The sequence below is a fragment of the Podarcis gaigeae genome, assembly GCF_964106915.1.
Source record: "Podarcis gaigeae genome assembly, chromosome: 3".
In the NCBI taxonomy this organism is placed as follows: Eukaryota; Metazoa; Chordata; class Lepidosauria; order Squamata; family Lacertidae; genus Podarcis; species Podarcis gaigeae.
Genome location: NC_139680.1, coordinates 34296758 through 34311111, shown reverse-complemented (window position 1 = coordinate 34311111; position 14354 = coordinate 34296758). Strand labels below are relative to the sequence as shown.

At 47.3% G+C, this 14354-nt stretch overlaps 1 protein-coding gene across 1 annotated transcript in view; it reads right to left on the bottom strand.

Annotated features, from left to right (window-relative positions):
• Window positions 1-2243: 2243 nt before the first annotated feature.
• The window catches only part of LOC310841174 (uncharacterized protein), a gene marked incomplete at its 3' end in the record, with an annotated part of 240448 nt that continues 228337 nt past the window's right edge, over window positions 2244-14354 (bottom strand). The window contains exons 2-3 of the mRNA XM_083731761.1: window positions 3193-3228; window positions 2244-2259 (exon numbers count right to left, since the gene is read on the bottom strand). Coding sequence (XP_083587887.1) covers window positions 2244-2259; window positions 3193-3228 — 52 coding nt within the window. The remainder of the gene's footprint in view (window positions 2260-3192; window positions 3229-14354) is intronic.

Here is a 14354-nt window from a genome sequence, read left to right as displayed (position 1 = left end):
ACTGCTGCACCCATGTCCTGCTTGCAGGCTTCTCACAGGCATCTGCCCCCCCCATAACAGCTGTTGAGTGGAAGGGACAGTGCGATAGGAACATTAGAAATCTGGACAGAAGTGTTATGTACTGAAGTTCTCACCCTGGGCCAGCAGGGGGATACTGTAGATAGTTATGCAAATGAAGGATCAAAAGTGACGTTCAGTGATTGGATAGTTTGTATGCAAATGAAGGATCGAAAGTGATGTTCAGTGATTGGATAGTTCTGGAGCTCTATATAAGCAGGCTGAATGAGCTCTTCACTTCAGTTCTGTTGTGGCCTCTGAATAAAGAAGAGCTGTTTGAAGTATCGCTGTGTCGTCTGATATGTTCACCCACAACTTAACAAGAAGCACTGCCACAAGAATCCCTAAAGCTAATGCTTTAAATACAATGTCTGAATGCAGCCTAATATACTGCTATGTCATTCACAGAGTGGGGTAGGGGGTAGGGGGCAGCCTATTTCACTGGAAAAGAAAATACAGAATTAGAATAAACCCTATAACAGAATAACACAAACACTGTCTCCACAGGGAAAGCAAACAGCAAGAACACTACTAGGACTCTTTGGTCCCACAGGCCTGTGTTGCCATAGCAACACCCAAACACAACACACCAACCTTGATATCCTGGGAAGCACATGATGCAGCAACTAGTAAAAGAGGAATGAGTAAGGACATAGCTCCTTAGCACTGGCATAACACTGCATGCCTTTTCATATGAAAAATCTAAAGGAGGAAAGTGTTTTGACCTACACAAAGTACAGATAGCAAAGAGGCAGGAAATGTGCAACAACAAATATAGTATGGCACTGGCAGGCAAAACCAAGAAAACATAGAAGCCCAGACCCCCGTTTCCTTAGTTGGGCACAAGAGGTGATATGGAACACAGAGCATTCTTCATCCCCATTTGCAGGAAAGCTATTTATACCCCGGCTTAATTTCTAGGGAAAAGAGGCATCTCCCAGGAGCGACCTGTTTATTAAGTATTTTCTTGCACCATGATTAGGCCTCTTACCATTGATCATGTACCTGATCGAACAGATTGGAATGTATGATCTATAAACAGTGGGCATTGCTTACAAACAAAATCAGGATGAATGCTCAAAAAGAACAGGCTGTCTGAAAATGACCTAAGGCCTGTTTGTGCAGGCCAGGCTTGAAAGAATTTGGAAGTGTACATCTTTATGCACATCTGAATCCTGCAGCATTCACACATGTGTTGAAGGAATGGGTTTCCAAAATCTAAAATCTGACTGCGCAGGCAGTCTGAAACGGGCCCCAAAATCCTCATTTTTCCTTCTCCAAGGGTGCATTAGCTAAAACCCATTAACTTGAGCACTTGAGCAAATGCATAACAAGAACACAACTGTATAAACAAAGCTCTCTCCTTTATCAGTTCGTGATGCCTAATGAATGGCCTTGTCAGTTCCAAAGTGGAGCAGACCAGGGATGACACATCTGGGTATCACATTCCTTATCTTGTAAGGGTAAGAAGGTCACCAACTCTAAGAGTACTCCTGGCGCCATTCCCGGGGGGGCTGACAAGGTCTGTGCGTCAGTGTAGTCAGGGGGTAAGATAAGACCCAGATGTGTCATCCCTGCGCAGTCAGATTTTAGATTTTGGAAACCCATTCCTTCAGTGCAAACGTGCGTGCACAAACAGTGCGATGCAAGTACTACAAATAACCTGAACACTCACATGTACCTCACCTTTGTCTGACTATTCTGAGGCTCTAGAGCTATAGAAGGAGAAGTTGCCAGGCAGATGCTTCCTCCTCATAAGCAGAGGCTACTGTAGGATTTGTGTTGCAATGCAGGTAGAAGTAAAACAGGCTTCAGACAGAATAATAATCTTGGTCTCCTCATGCCTGGTGATGATACTGCTGACAGCTGGAGGAGGAGAAGCAGAAACAGATTAAGAGGTTAGTGCTGTAGGTGAAGCTATTTGAGGTTATAAAATCAGCAGGAGGACTGCAGTGCACAAGTAGGAGCCAGGATAATGTCTGGTATTGCACAGCACACCTGGAGACAAGGAGGAACTTTGTAAGTTCTTTGTAACCGAAAGTCTGACTGCTCAAGGTATATGTACACATCACACATTAAACCACATTTAAAACACTTTCCCCAATTTAACCCTCACTAAGCTACAATTCCCATCAACCTTAACAAACTACAGTTCCTGGGATACTTAGGAGCGGGGAAAGTGTGTTTTAAAGCGTGTTCTCACTAAAAGGAGAGCACGGGTTGCGGATGGGGCTATACAAGGCACCCCATGATTGCTAGGCAAGTTAAAGCCAGGGCTTGTTTAGATGGGAGGATCTGGTTATCTGGGGAAAGTTGATGTTGCAAACTTAGGGGTGGGGTCAGTGGCTATTTAAGCAAGGTCCACAGCTTTCTCTTTCTCTTTTGCTGTGGACATCGGATCTTGTGGACATCGGATCTCATCGGATCTCTGAGTGACTACAGCAGAAGTTTGGGTCGTATACCCTTTCCCTTTGTTTTTCTTCCTCCATTTTCTCCTCTTTCTTTAATTTGTTGCTGAAAGATCCTTCCCCACTTTATTTAATTTTCCTGTTTGTTTTGATTCCCTTTAATTTAGTCGGGGGGGGGGTGCTCGGCCTGGGCCCAGGGGCCGTGTGGGGAGGGCTTCCCTCAATTCCCCTGCCCTCTTGCAGGGTCGATCCCCAGTCAAGGGAACATTTCTTCTCAGTTTGTCCTTGCTTCTCCCTTCCCCACAGGCTTCTGTTGGTAGCTTCCCTGCGGCTGGCTGCCTGGCTAGGGGTGGCTTACCTTGCCCTGTAGCAGGCCCTGGGAGGCCGGCCTGGTGTTGCTGGGGGGCTGGGTGCCGCTGGTTGTCCCCAGAGGTGCATTGATTTGAGCGGAGAGCTGTGAGGCCTCCATTTTGCAGCCTCATTAGGCGGGAGCGCCATTTTGATTCCTCTCGGCCACGTGGCGGCCTCTAGCGTTCAGGCCTAGTAATTGCAGGGCCTGGTGGTTGCTTTATCCTAGGCTGAGTATAATTGGTACTACTGCGACCTCTTGTGGCAGTTGATATGTTTGCAGGCAATTAATTTCTTCAATTGCACGCAGCCTGGACGGCTAGTGTAGGTGTGTGTGCTGGTAAAGAGCACAAGGTTGTGGTTTGTTTCCGTATTGGACAGCTTCTGATTTGGTGGCTGGTGCTCTTCCCAGCTGCTCCTGGGTTACCGATCTGTTGCATAATCTGTAAGCAAGTGGTTGCCTCCTGTCTACTGGTGCATCATTTTATAGTCTAGCTCTTAGTTTTAATTAACTATTTAATTCATTCTGCTTCATTTTCTTGCAGATTCTAGCGTCTTAAAGAACTTAGTTTTTTTTTTTTTTTTTCTCCTCCTCTACTTAATTTTATTTTCTTTTCTTTTCTCACCAGTAGTAGGAATGGCTCCTAAGAAGGCAGCAGGAAGGCCTGTTCCAGCCCGCTCCTCGAAGCGGCCTATAAAAGGCCCATCCCAGGCCTTGCGATCTCTGCAGCCTGGTCAGTCCTTGAAACGCATCCAGGCTATGGTTTCAAGTTTGTCTGGCGACCCGGTGACACTGGCAAGGGTAGAGGCGGAGATGGATGGCCTGCTACACCGTTGCTCGACCCCGTCAACGTCATCAGCATTCCCGCCTCCCCCGGTGGATGTTTCCTCTCCTGCATCATCATCTAGTGAAGAAGGGGAGCCACTGTTAGCCGGAGTTGGCTTACCTGATGCTCCGCAGGTCCAACCTTCGGTGCTGCCTGTATCGCAGGATGCAGTGCCTAGGGGCCGTGGTCGTGCCAGGGTCGGCGCCAGAAGAAGCGCATCGACCCGGGGCCGTGCTGTACGGGGCTCACCTGTACGGCCCCCAGCGCTGGGGCATTCTAATCCAGTTCATTCACAAGTTGTCTCTGTTCAGTCAGCCCCAGGTGCAGTGCAACAGGGTGAAGCGTCAGATTCTTCGATTGAAGACAGTCTTCCTCTTCCTCCAAGGTCCTCTTCCGGTGGGCATCGTCGCCGAAAAAGGGGCTCCAGGAGGCACTCTAAGAAGAGACGGAGGGACACATCGTCCTCCACTTCAGGTACTTCCTCCATCAACGATGGCTGGCGAGACTGCTGCATTATCATATGACCAGAACTTTAGGCGTAGGGCGGCCAAGATACCGACGGCCCGCTGGGACAGGAAGGACTTGGATGTGTGGACCACTTATGTGGCACCACGTATTGAGAAGAAGGCTTCTGAGTTGCAAAAATTCAAGCCTGCCACCCAAAAAGTTGGGCGCAAGTGGTTCTGCTGGGACTTTAATAAGGGCATTTGCCAACGTCAAGCCTGTAAATTCGCACACCTTTGTGACAAATGCTCTGGGAGCCACTCGGCTTCTGCTTGCTCCGCGGCCAGGCGGCCCTTTCGCAGGGGAGGGGGCTCCCAGCAGCCCCCCAAGGTCCCTGCCCAGCCTCCTGTTCCCGGAGCAGGAAAGTGATATCTTTTCTTTGGCCTATACTCCGGTTCGGCTACAGCCGTTACTGGCGTTACTGGAATCTTACCCAGACAGAGAGTCAGCGTCGTATTTGAGTAATGGTTTTTCGCTGGGATTTAGGATCCCAGTGGTCGTGGCCCCTGTAGCCCAGAATCCTAGGAACCAGAAATCCGTTAAGGACATGCCTGGTGTGGCGCGTAAGAAAATTGAAAAGGAGCTGGCTTTACGTCGTATGGCTGGTCCTTTCGCCACCCCCCCCTTTTCCTAATTTGCACATTTCACCCTTGGGAATAGTTCCCAAGAAGGCCCCGGGGGAGTTTCGCCTAATTCATAACCTCTCTCATCCTAATGGTACGTCGGTTAACGACGTAATTCCCCCGGAGCTCTGTTCGGTGAAGTATGCCTCTCTTGATCATGCGATCAAGATGATAAGGAAGTTTGGGCCTGGTGCCCTATTGGCCAAGTGCGACATTGAGTCGGCTTTTCGTTTGTTGCCAATTCATCCTGAGGATTTCTGGCTGCTGGGTTTTCAGTTTGACGGGGGATTCTATTTTGATAAGGCTATGCCCATGGGCTGCTCGGTAGCTTGTGTGGCTTTTGAGTGTTTCAGCTCATTCCTGGAATGGGCCTTGCGCGACAGAACCGGTTTGGGCGGGGTTACGCATTATTTGGATGACTTTTTACTGGCCTCCGCGAGGGACACGGGGAATTGCGTGGTTCTGCTGCGTGCCTTTGCGTCCCTGGCTGAAGACCTGGGGGTTCCATTAGCGGCAGAGAAAACTGAGGGTCCCACTACGCAACTTACCTATTTGGGTATCTTGTTGGATACCGTGGCCCAAACCTCTAGTTTGCCGCCAGATAAGTTAGTTGCTTTAAGGAAGGTCATTGAAGAACTGCTCCCATTGAGGAAGGTTACCTTGCGACAGCTTCAGTCGTTGCTAGGTCATTTAAACTTTGCTTGCAGGGTGGTGGCGCCGGGGCGCCCGTTCTGCTCTCGCCTGGCCAAACTTACCTCGGGGCTGCAGGCACCGCATCATAGGGTTCGTTTGTCCGCCCAAGTGCAAGCCGACCTCCGTGTGTGGCTGGAATTCCTGGAAGAATTTAATGGCGTATCACTGTGGCAGGACACTTTGAACCTCCACAATGATTTTCAAGTGCATTCGGACGCGGCAGGGTCACTGGGGTTTGGTTTGTTTTGGGACGGCAGGTGGTGTGCTGAACCTTGGCCCCAGGCTTGGTGTGGGGAAGCGATAACTCGAGACCTGACATTTCTTGAGTTTTTCCCCATAGTTGTTGCGGTACACTTGTGGGTCGAGCATTTTAAGGACCATCGGGTTTGTTTTTGGTCCGATAACCAGGCAGTAGTGACTGTTTTAGCTAAGCAGTCATCCCGGTCGTCTAGGGTTTCGGCCTTGCTTCGGGTGTTTGTTTTGCACTGTCTGCGTTTTAATATTGTATTTTCTGCTCGCTTCGTTCCGGGTATTTCTAACGAGATTGCTGATGCTCTGTCCCGTTTTCAGATGGAACGATTCAGGTCATTGGCGCCAGAGGCTCGAGACCGTCCGGAGATTTTCCCGGATCATCTCTGGAACCTTGGCAACACTTAGTTTCACAGGGAGTAGCAGCATCAGTCGCCCCTTCCACGCTAAGGTCCTATAAGAAGGCCTGGGCTGATTTTCTGTCCTTTAATGGCCAATCGGCGGGGGCGGTCATCACCCCTCATTCTACTGCCCAGGTGCTTAAGTATCTGGCACATTTGTTCCAGATGCGCCGGGCGGCTAGGACCCTGCGACTTCACTCGGCAGCAATTTCTTTCTTTAGCAGGGCCACTTTTGACAAGGACCCATGTAGGAAGTTTGTGGTGCGCCGGGCATTGGAGGGATGGGGACGGCTCACCCCATCGAGGACTGTTCCCAGAAGTCCCATCACTTTTGAGTTGCTGATACAGATGCGCAGTAAACTGCGGAGCATCTGTTGGTCCAAGTTTGAGGCCCGTCTATTTTCAGCAGCCTTTTCCTTGGCATTCTTTGGGGCACTGAGGGTAGGCGAGGTGGTCCTGGAGCAAAAACGGGATGGAGGTTCCAGGGGTTTGCTGTTGCAGGACGTGAGCATGTCACAGTCGGACCTGAGGGTGCATATCAGGAATTCGAAGACCGACCAGGTGGGTAGGGGAGCCGTCATTCGGCTCTCGGCAACGGGAGAGAAGGGTCCTTGCCCCGTAAAGGATCTTAAGAGATACTTGTCCTTGCGGCCGGCAGGCGAGGGGCCTTTGTTTATTCATGAAAATGGGCACCCTTTAGTCCGGCATCAGTTCACTAAGGTGATGCGCAAGGTGGTAGTGGCCTGCGGCCGCAAAGCATCGGAATTTGCTCCTCACTCCTTCCGTATTGGTGCCGCAACGACAGCTGCCCATTGGGGTTTGTCTGCAAGGAGGATAAAGGACCTGGGTCGTTGGAGATCGGATGCATTCAAAGTATATGTGAGGAAATAATGGTGGTGTGTGTACTGACATTTTTGTGTTTTAACCCTAGGTCTGGCCGCTATCCGTATTTGGATAGTGGGACACAGCATTGTGCACTGGGCCGCTGTCAGAGCTCGTCAATCTGGTCTGGGAGCTGGCTTGGGCCTTCCGCAGCACGTGCAGGTGTCCTGGATTTCCAGACGAGGGATGCAGTGGAGAGAATTATTGCCTCTCATGCACAGACGGGTCCTCCACGCTGGCCCCCCTACAGCGATAGTGGTGCAGCTGGGGGAGAATGATATGGTTTCCTCTTCCTGCTTTGGGCTGCGTGCTGCCATATTACTGGACTTGAGGGATTTGGCGGCCTTGGTGCCTTCAACCACACTAATTTGGTCGCAGCTGCTGAAACGCCGCATTTGGAGGGGTAGCCCTTGCCCGGCGGCCACCGAAAGAGTTAGGAAGCGGATTAATTCCGCGGCAAGCAAATTGGTGGTTGGTTTGGGCGGATTTGTGATTCCTCACCCTCTGATTTCGTTCAAGGCCTCTGAATTATTCAGGGATGATGGGGTGCATCTTTCCCCGTTGGGGAATGATGTCTGGTTGGATGCAGTGGTGTCCAAGTTGAGGGTGTGGTTTAGTCTGTGAGTGGTTGGCGGCGAGCGTAAAGGGCTCGGGTGGCGGTTAGGCATTGGTTAAAATTGGTTGGTGGAGGGGTATGGATAGGCTGGGCCTGCCCCTCCAATGCTGCACGGGTATTCCGTTAAAGGAATTCTGGAACTTACCATCCCCTTCGTCCAAACCCTTGGTGCAGGGTGCGGGCCGTGTAAGTTCCAAGGAGCATGCGGGGATTAGCTGAGGGTCTGTTTCGCAGCTCCAGTTGACCCTGATCTTGCTCTTCCGCACTGACTACGGAGTCAGGGCTGTCCCCAAGGCGGGGAGGACAGATAGTCTAACCAATGCCTAAGCAACCACTCACAATTTGTATTGATAATAAAGTTGTGGCCAAAATTATGCCAAAAACCTTAAACAAAAATAATGTGTGAAGTTTGAGTTATTGGGTTTGGGGTGTCTTGGGGACCTCAGCACGCAAAGCGTGTTCTCACTAAAAGGAGAGCACGGGTTGCGGATGGGGCTATACAAGGCACCCCATGATTGCTAGGCAAGTTAAAGCCAGGGCTTGTTTAGATGGGAGGATCTGGTTATCTGGGGAAAGTTGATGTTGCAAACTTAGGGGTGGGGTCAGTGGCTATTTAAGCAAGGTCCACAGCTTTCTCTTTCTCTTTTGCTGTGGACATCGGATCTCCCGCCCGCCCTCCCTTGTTGGGCTTCGCTTGACCTTGCTATGCCTGTCATGGGGTCGTTCGCCTTGGTGCGGGGGCCCAGTAGGAATTTACCTCTTGGCTGATTAGTGTGTGCCAATTGGGTTTTGCCTACTGCGTAGCAAATCGTCACAACTTGTAAGGTTGGCGGTTAGGCATTGGTTAAAATTGGTTGGTGGAGGGGTATGGATAGGCTGGGCCTGCCCCTCCAATGCTGCACGGGTATTCCGTTAAAGGAATTCTGGAACTTACCATCCCCTTCGTCCAAACCCTTGGTGCAGGGTGCGGGCCGTGTAAGTTCCAAGGAGCATGCGGGGATTAGCTGAGGGTCTGTTTCGCAGCTCCAGTTGACCCTGATCTTGCTCTTCCGCACTGACTACGGAGTCAGGGCTGTCCCCAAGGCGGGGAGGACAGATAGTCTAACCAATGCCTAAGCAACCACTCACAATTTGTATTGATAATAAAGTTGTGGCCAAAATTATGCCAAAAACCTTAAACAAAAATAATGTGTGAAGTTTGAGTTATTGGGTTTGGGGTGTCTTGGGGACCTCAGCACGCAAATGTATAGTGTGCATACAGCCTTTGCTAAACATGCCCTCTGGGCTCCTTTGAACAAGAGAAACCAAGAGCATTTATTTTTGCACATTCCTGACATGCATGACAATTTCTCTGTTGCCACACCCTGCCGCTCCTTAATCCCAGTTTCAATGGCTGTGTTCTGGAATTATGCTTTTGATGTTTGTTTCCCCGTCACCTTGCTTATAAAAGACAATGGAAAGATAACCAGTAAAGGCCAGCATGATATTATGCTTTATGGGGATGGCAGGAGAGGTGGTGGACATAGGAACAAAGCCCTAAAGAAGAAAGATGTAAGGCACTTTTTTAAAAAAGAAGAGTTTCTAATGTTAACAACAGCTGCAGAACTGAAAAGAAATCTCCATAGCTAGAGATGGATGTAAGAACTCGTTTCTGATTACACAATAACTAGTTATTAATTTATTAGTTATTTTGCATTTATTTATTTAATATATATCCCACCATGTTCTCCAAAGAGCTCAAAGTAGCATGTAGAAGAGGAAGACTTTGGATTTGATATCCCACTTTATCACTACCAGAAGGAGTCTAAAAATGGCTAACATTCTCCTTTCCCTTCCTCCCCCACAACAAACCCCCTGTGCGGTGAGTGGGGCTGAGACTTCAGAGAAGTGTGACTAGCCCAAGGTCACCCAGCAGCTGCATGTGGAGGAGCGGAGACGCGAACCCGGTTCACCAGATTACGAGACTACCGCTCTTAACCACTACACCACACCAGCTCTCCCTCTCATTGAATCCCCACAACAACCCTGTGAGGTAGGTTAGGTTGAGAGACAGTGACTGGCCCAAGGGTACCCATGGCGGAGTGGGGATCTGAACTCTGATCTCCCTGTTCCTAGTCTGACACTCTAACCACTGTACCACACTGGCTTCAACAGCCGTATAAGATAGTTCTAGAGGGGATCACATCCATGTCACAGATAGGAGTGGAGGCCGAGGTCATATCCATGCCATATCCCAGTTTATACCACTTTAACAGCTGCAGTGAATCCTGGGAACCACAGTTTTTTGAATGGAAGGGTAGCTCCCCTAGATCAGCACCCTTAACAAACTACAGTTCCACTTTTAAAGTGGAATAAGTGCGCTTTAACTGCATGCCGTGGATATGACATTTAAGTCAAAGATAGTGTGGATTCCCAAGGGCCACCCACTGTGCTCATGCCTGAGATGAGATTTCCCAGCTCACAGGCTCTAAAAGTCACTGTGCTATGAGGGAGAAAGGGGCTAGACAGCAGGCACGATAAGATCACCCCCCCCAGGCCTTGTGTTGAATTTGCATCACATATCCTACAGTGTATGCAGTGCTCTCTGGTGTAGTTATTGCTAATGATATCCCAAGGCAGTAGGAGTTATGTGAAATTAGGCTTCAGCTTTTGAATAATTAGCTTCTTGTGGATAGTGGTCATGAATCGTATTATTTTGAATTAGAACAGGCTTGAGAAAGGTGTGGGGGGTAGAGGGTTGTGTGGTTTTCTTTCTCTCTTTAAACTACTGCTGGGAGACTCTAGCCTGCTTCAGACATAATGACAAATCATAATGCTCTTCCATTAGAAAGAGTGAGACTCCTACCTCATGTGGCAATACTAGGGGTAGGAAGCAGTGGTGAGATGTCAGGATGACAGAACTGGCCATGCTATGTGGCCTGCCTTTCCTGCATGCCTTACCTAACTTGCTGTCTCCAGAGAATGCCCTTTGCCAGTGTGGAAGTAAGATTCATTTGTCAGCCTAGTAAGCTTCTGTACATGGAATGGGAGAGGAACACCATATAGTTCCGTTGCCTTAGGAAGCCAGAGGCCTTAGGTTGGCCCTGACCATTGTTGAATATTGCAAGGAGAAGCCACGGCAAGCCTTTGCATGTGAAGGGAGGTGATTGGAAGTTTTCCCTTTCAGATTTGACAAACCAACGTTACTTGTTAACATCTAGGGAAACAGTGGTTTATTCTATCTGTGGTTAGGGGGAAAAACTGGAAGCATATACTTAGGTTTGGGGGGTGGAGATTCTTCACCCTTGCTCTAGGGCGTTAGGGTTGTGTCTAAACTGGGCTCTTTTTTAACATTATGGGCATAATTCACCTAATGAACCCTGTCAGCAGAAGCCCTCTCTTCCCCCCATATCCCCCAAAGAACCCCCAGAAAAGTGCATGGTCGAAAGAGAGGAGGATTGTACTATTTTATGTGCTTGCGCAGATGGAACATGTGTAATGGTGTGACACTGAGTTCCACCATGTGCCTGAAGTGAGCACTTAAACTCAGCAGTATGTTCAAAGTGGGCCTCCATCTACGCTCTTCTGTGTTAATTCTGGGAACATGATGTACTGGCCTCCTTTCTTTCTCTGCACCTGGAAGCTGTTGAAACACTCTGCTGTTGGTTATCTGGTTATTGTTGTCTTGTTATCAGCCTCAAATGGCGAGGGCTCAGTTCAGCTTTAAAATTTATGCCACAGTTCAGCTTTAGAAGTTTACCATATAATTGACAAAAACATTAAAGCACAAGCCTTGACATTTTAGCCTAAATTTTCATTGCACTGAACACACATTTTGCATATCTCTAAATCAAGCAATAAAGATGAAGAGTCTCTGTGAATGTGATGCACCTTTTATTTATTCAATCAGAATTGTATTATCTGCTTGTGATTCAGTTCATTATCTTTTTCAAAGCATGGGGGTGGGGATGTGTATTTTGTATGCTTGCAAACGCCAAGAGGGAATAAGGGGTAGAGTTTGGCACCAGCCCTCAAACATTCCATATCTTCATTTGCTTCTAAAGGACAATAGCTGCTGCAAGAGAACCTTATCCCATTGATTGGCTCCATCTCCCACAGTTTTTGCTGCACAGAGAAAATTCAAGACTCCTATTGATTTGTGTTTACGCCAAAAGCAGAATAATCTAGAGAGGGCTGGAGAAGTCACATGGGTCTCAGGACATGACTTCTCAGGGCATGGTATTTTCAATTCTGGGAAGTGATATTGATAGCCGGTATGGTTGTCAATGGGCTAAGAACAGTAGCATGTCCAACTCCCTAAATGTTTTGGGAGGAGGTTCACCAGCCCCCAGAAACTGTGTGTTTAAGATGGTGAAATTTGACCTTGTTGATATATATAAAAGGCAGTGTGAAAACAACTTGCAGCATATTACCTGGTTGACATGCCTGATTTGTGTAGCTCACACTTGTGCACGAAGCAACAAGGTTCTTATGAAACAACACAGTCCCTCCATACTTACATGTGCAGGTTCTTTTGAGCAGAGTTAAACAAGACAATAAAAGGCCAAAAGTAGGAAGTGACAGTGGCAATGCCAGTGGGGGTTGCTATCTAACATGCTCCCTTACACAAGTCTGCTGGGCCACTTGTGGGTGAACTAGACATTATAAGAAGCACAGAGCATGCTGTTGCTCCATCTCTCTTTAGACTCTCTGACTGACTTTAGGTTCTCAGGAACAGCTCTGCAGCAAGCATTCAGGGCAAAGCCTTGGAATGTAAAGGCCAGGTAGAACCTATTATGGCTTAAACAAGTTTAGCTTGTAGTGAGAGAACCTGACTGAAACCCAGATTGGAACTACTCCAGGTTAGGGGTGGATAAATCAGTCTTTTCCTGGTTCATGTCATCTTTGTATGGGTGCACCCATAAGTATATTCCATCCCATTTCTATGTTAATCTGCATTTTAAAAGAATCCACATGAAATTTTGCATTTCAATACTGTATGGTTTCAATACAAACATGGTTTCTCTTACAATATGCATTTTTGAACATATTTTGAACATCTCTTAAAAATCAAGAATGGCATTGGCACATATGGGAAATGTGAAAAGCTGCCAAAACCTAATAGCTTAATCCTATACACTTCTACTCAGAAGTGAGTCCCTTTGCGTTTAATGGAGCTTATTCTTAGGTTAGTAGGTATGAGATTTCAGCCTAACATTTCAGCCTTAAATTGGCCCCCCCATTATGTTTTTATTGTAATTTTACTGGTGTTAGCTGCCCTGAGCCCGGCTCTGGCCTGGGAGGGCGGGTATTATTATTATTATTATTATTATTATTATTATTATTATTATTATTATTATTATTATCTGTGTATGTCTACCCAGAAATAAGTTCCACAAAGTTCAGTGGAACTTATTCCCAAGTAAGCGTGTCTAGGATTATAGCCTAAATTCCTATACTTCCAGGAGGTGCAGCTCAGAACTGTTCATACAGGATTTTGCAAATACCAAATTCCTTAAGCATCCCTGCTCCAGATTCTGATGTGCCACAACTACTAGAAAAACATGAAGTGAACTTCTGAACATTACAGTGTTCTTTATCACACTGTGTGTTTCTTTACCCATGTTCCTTGCCAACCAATGATGTTGAGGCAGGGACAGGAAATTGCACAGCACAAAGCATGTATTGTTTGAATTAGATTCTACAAGGGGTGCAAATAAGTGGCAGCCCTGTGTCTCCTAAAACATCTAGACTGGTCCTTTCCTGTACTTTACTAGGGTACTCAGCTGTGAAAATCAAAACGGTTGCATAGTTTTGTTTTTAATATCAAAAGCCCCCCACTTCACACCTCCACAGTTTCACACCTCCATGGTTTTCCAAACAAAACCATGCTCTTAACTTATCTCTCATGATTTGGTTTTGGGGGGAAAGCACCTGTGCAGGTTTGCATGTAATGCTAATCCTTCCTCAGGTTTGTTTCCTGAGTGGAAGAGTTAAGTAAACCCAAGTTGATTTTTAACTATGGTTAGTGAGATATGTGAGCAGGGTCAATGTTAACTGAGTTTTCATACATGAAGCTTAAAATTACCAGTTAAGCTTCTTGCAGTGCTAACAACCAGTTGTTATTTATGAGCAAGGGAGGCATTTGTAATTAAAACAAGCATTCTAACCAAGATAGGTTTCACATTTGCAATACAAAGCCCCTTCCTTGAATGAAGAGCCACCAGTTCATGAAATTGTTAACCCAGATGTTTGCTTTTGAAAACCACCAAGTAAAAATAGTATTTCTTACTTCCCTCCCCGCTTTCTCCTTCAGGAAGCAAGTAGAAGTAACTTTCTATTTTATCAGTTTTCCATTACACATTTTAAATTCATTTGCTCCCTCCCCTTCTTCACAGTTTTGTGAAAAGTGTCCCTTTCACTGTCCCCCCATGTCTCCATCTGATAACAGCATGAGAAAGTATCTGCCTCAGCAGATGACAGGTCTGACTCAATGTCCCCATTATATTATGCCTCCACGACACCATTGCCAAATATAACTGCCCCCCGGTTATTTTCAATTGTCGGCTTGTATGAAATGATGTTGTTTCACCCACCACCCACAAGCCCTAGAGAGCAGATAATACTGTAATAGATGGACCAAGAACTTAGCTTAGCAACTTCATGTGTTCATGGGAAAGGACAGCTTGAGAGGCAATTCTACAGCTAATGGGAAACTTTCATATGGGAAACTTTCATAAACTTCTGCCAGTGGGGAATCCAAGGTG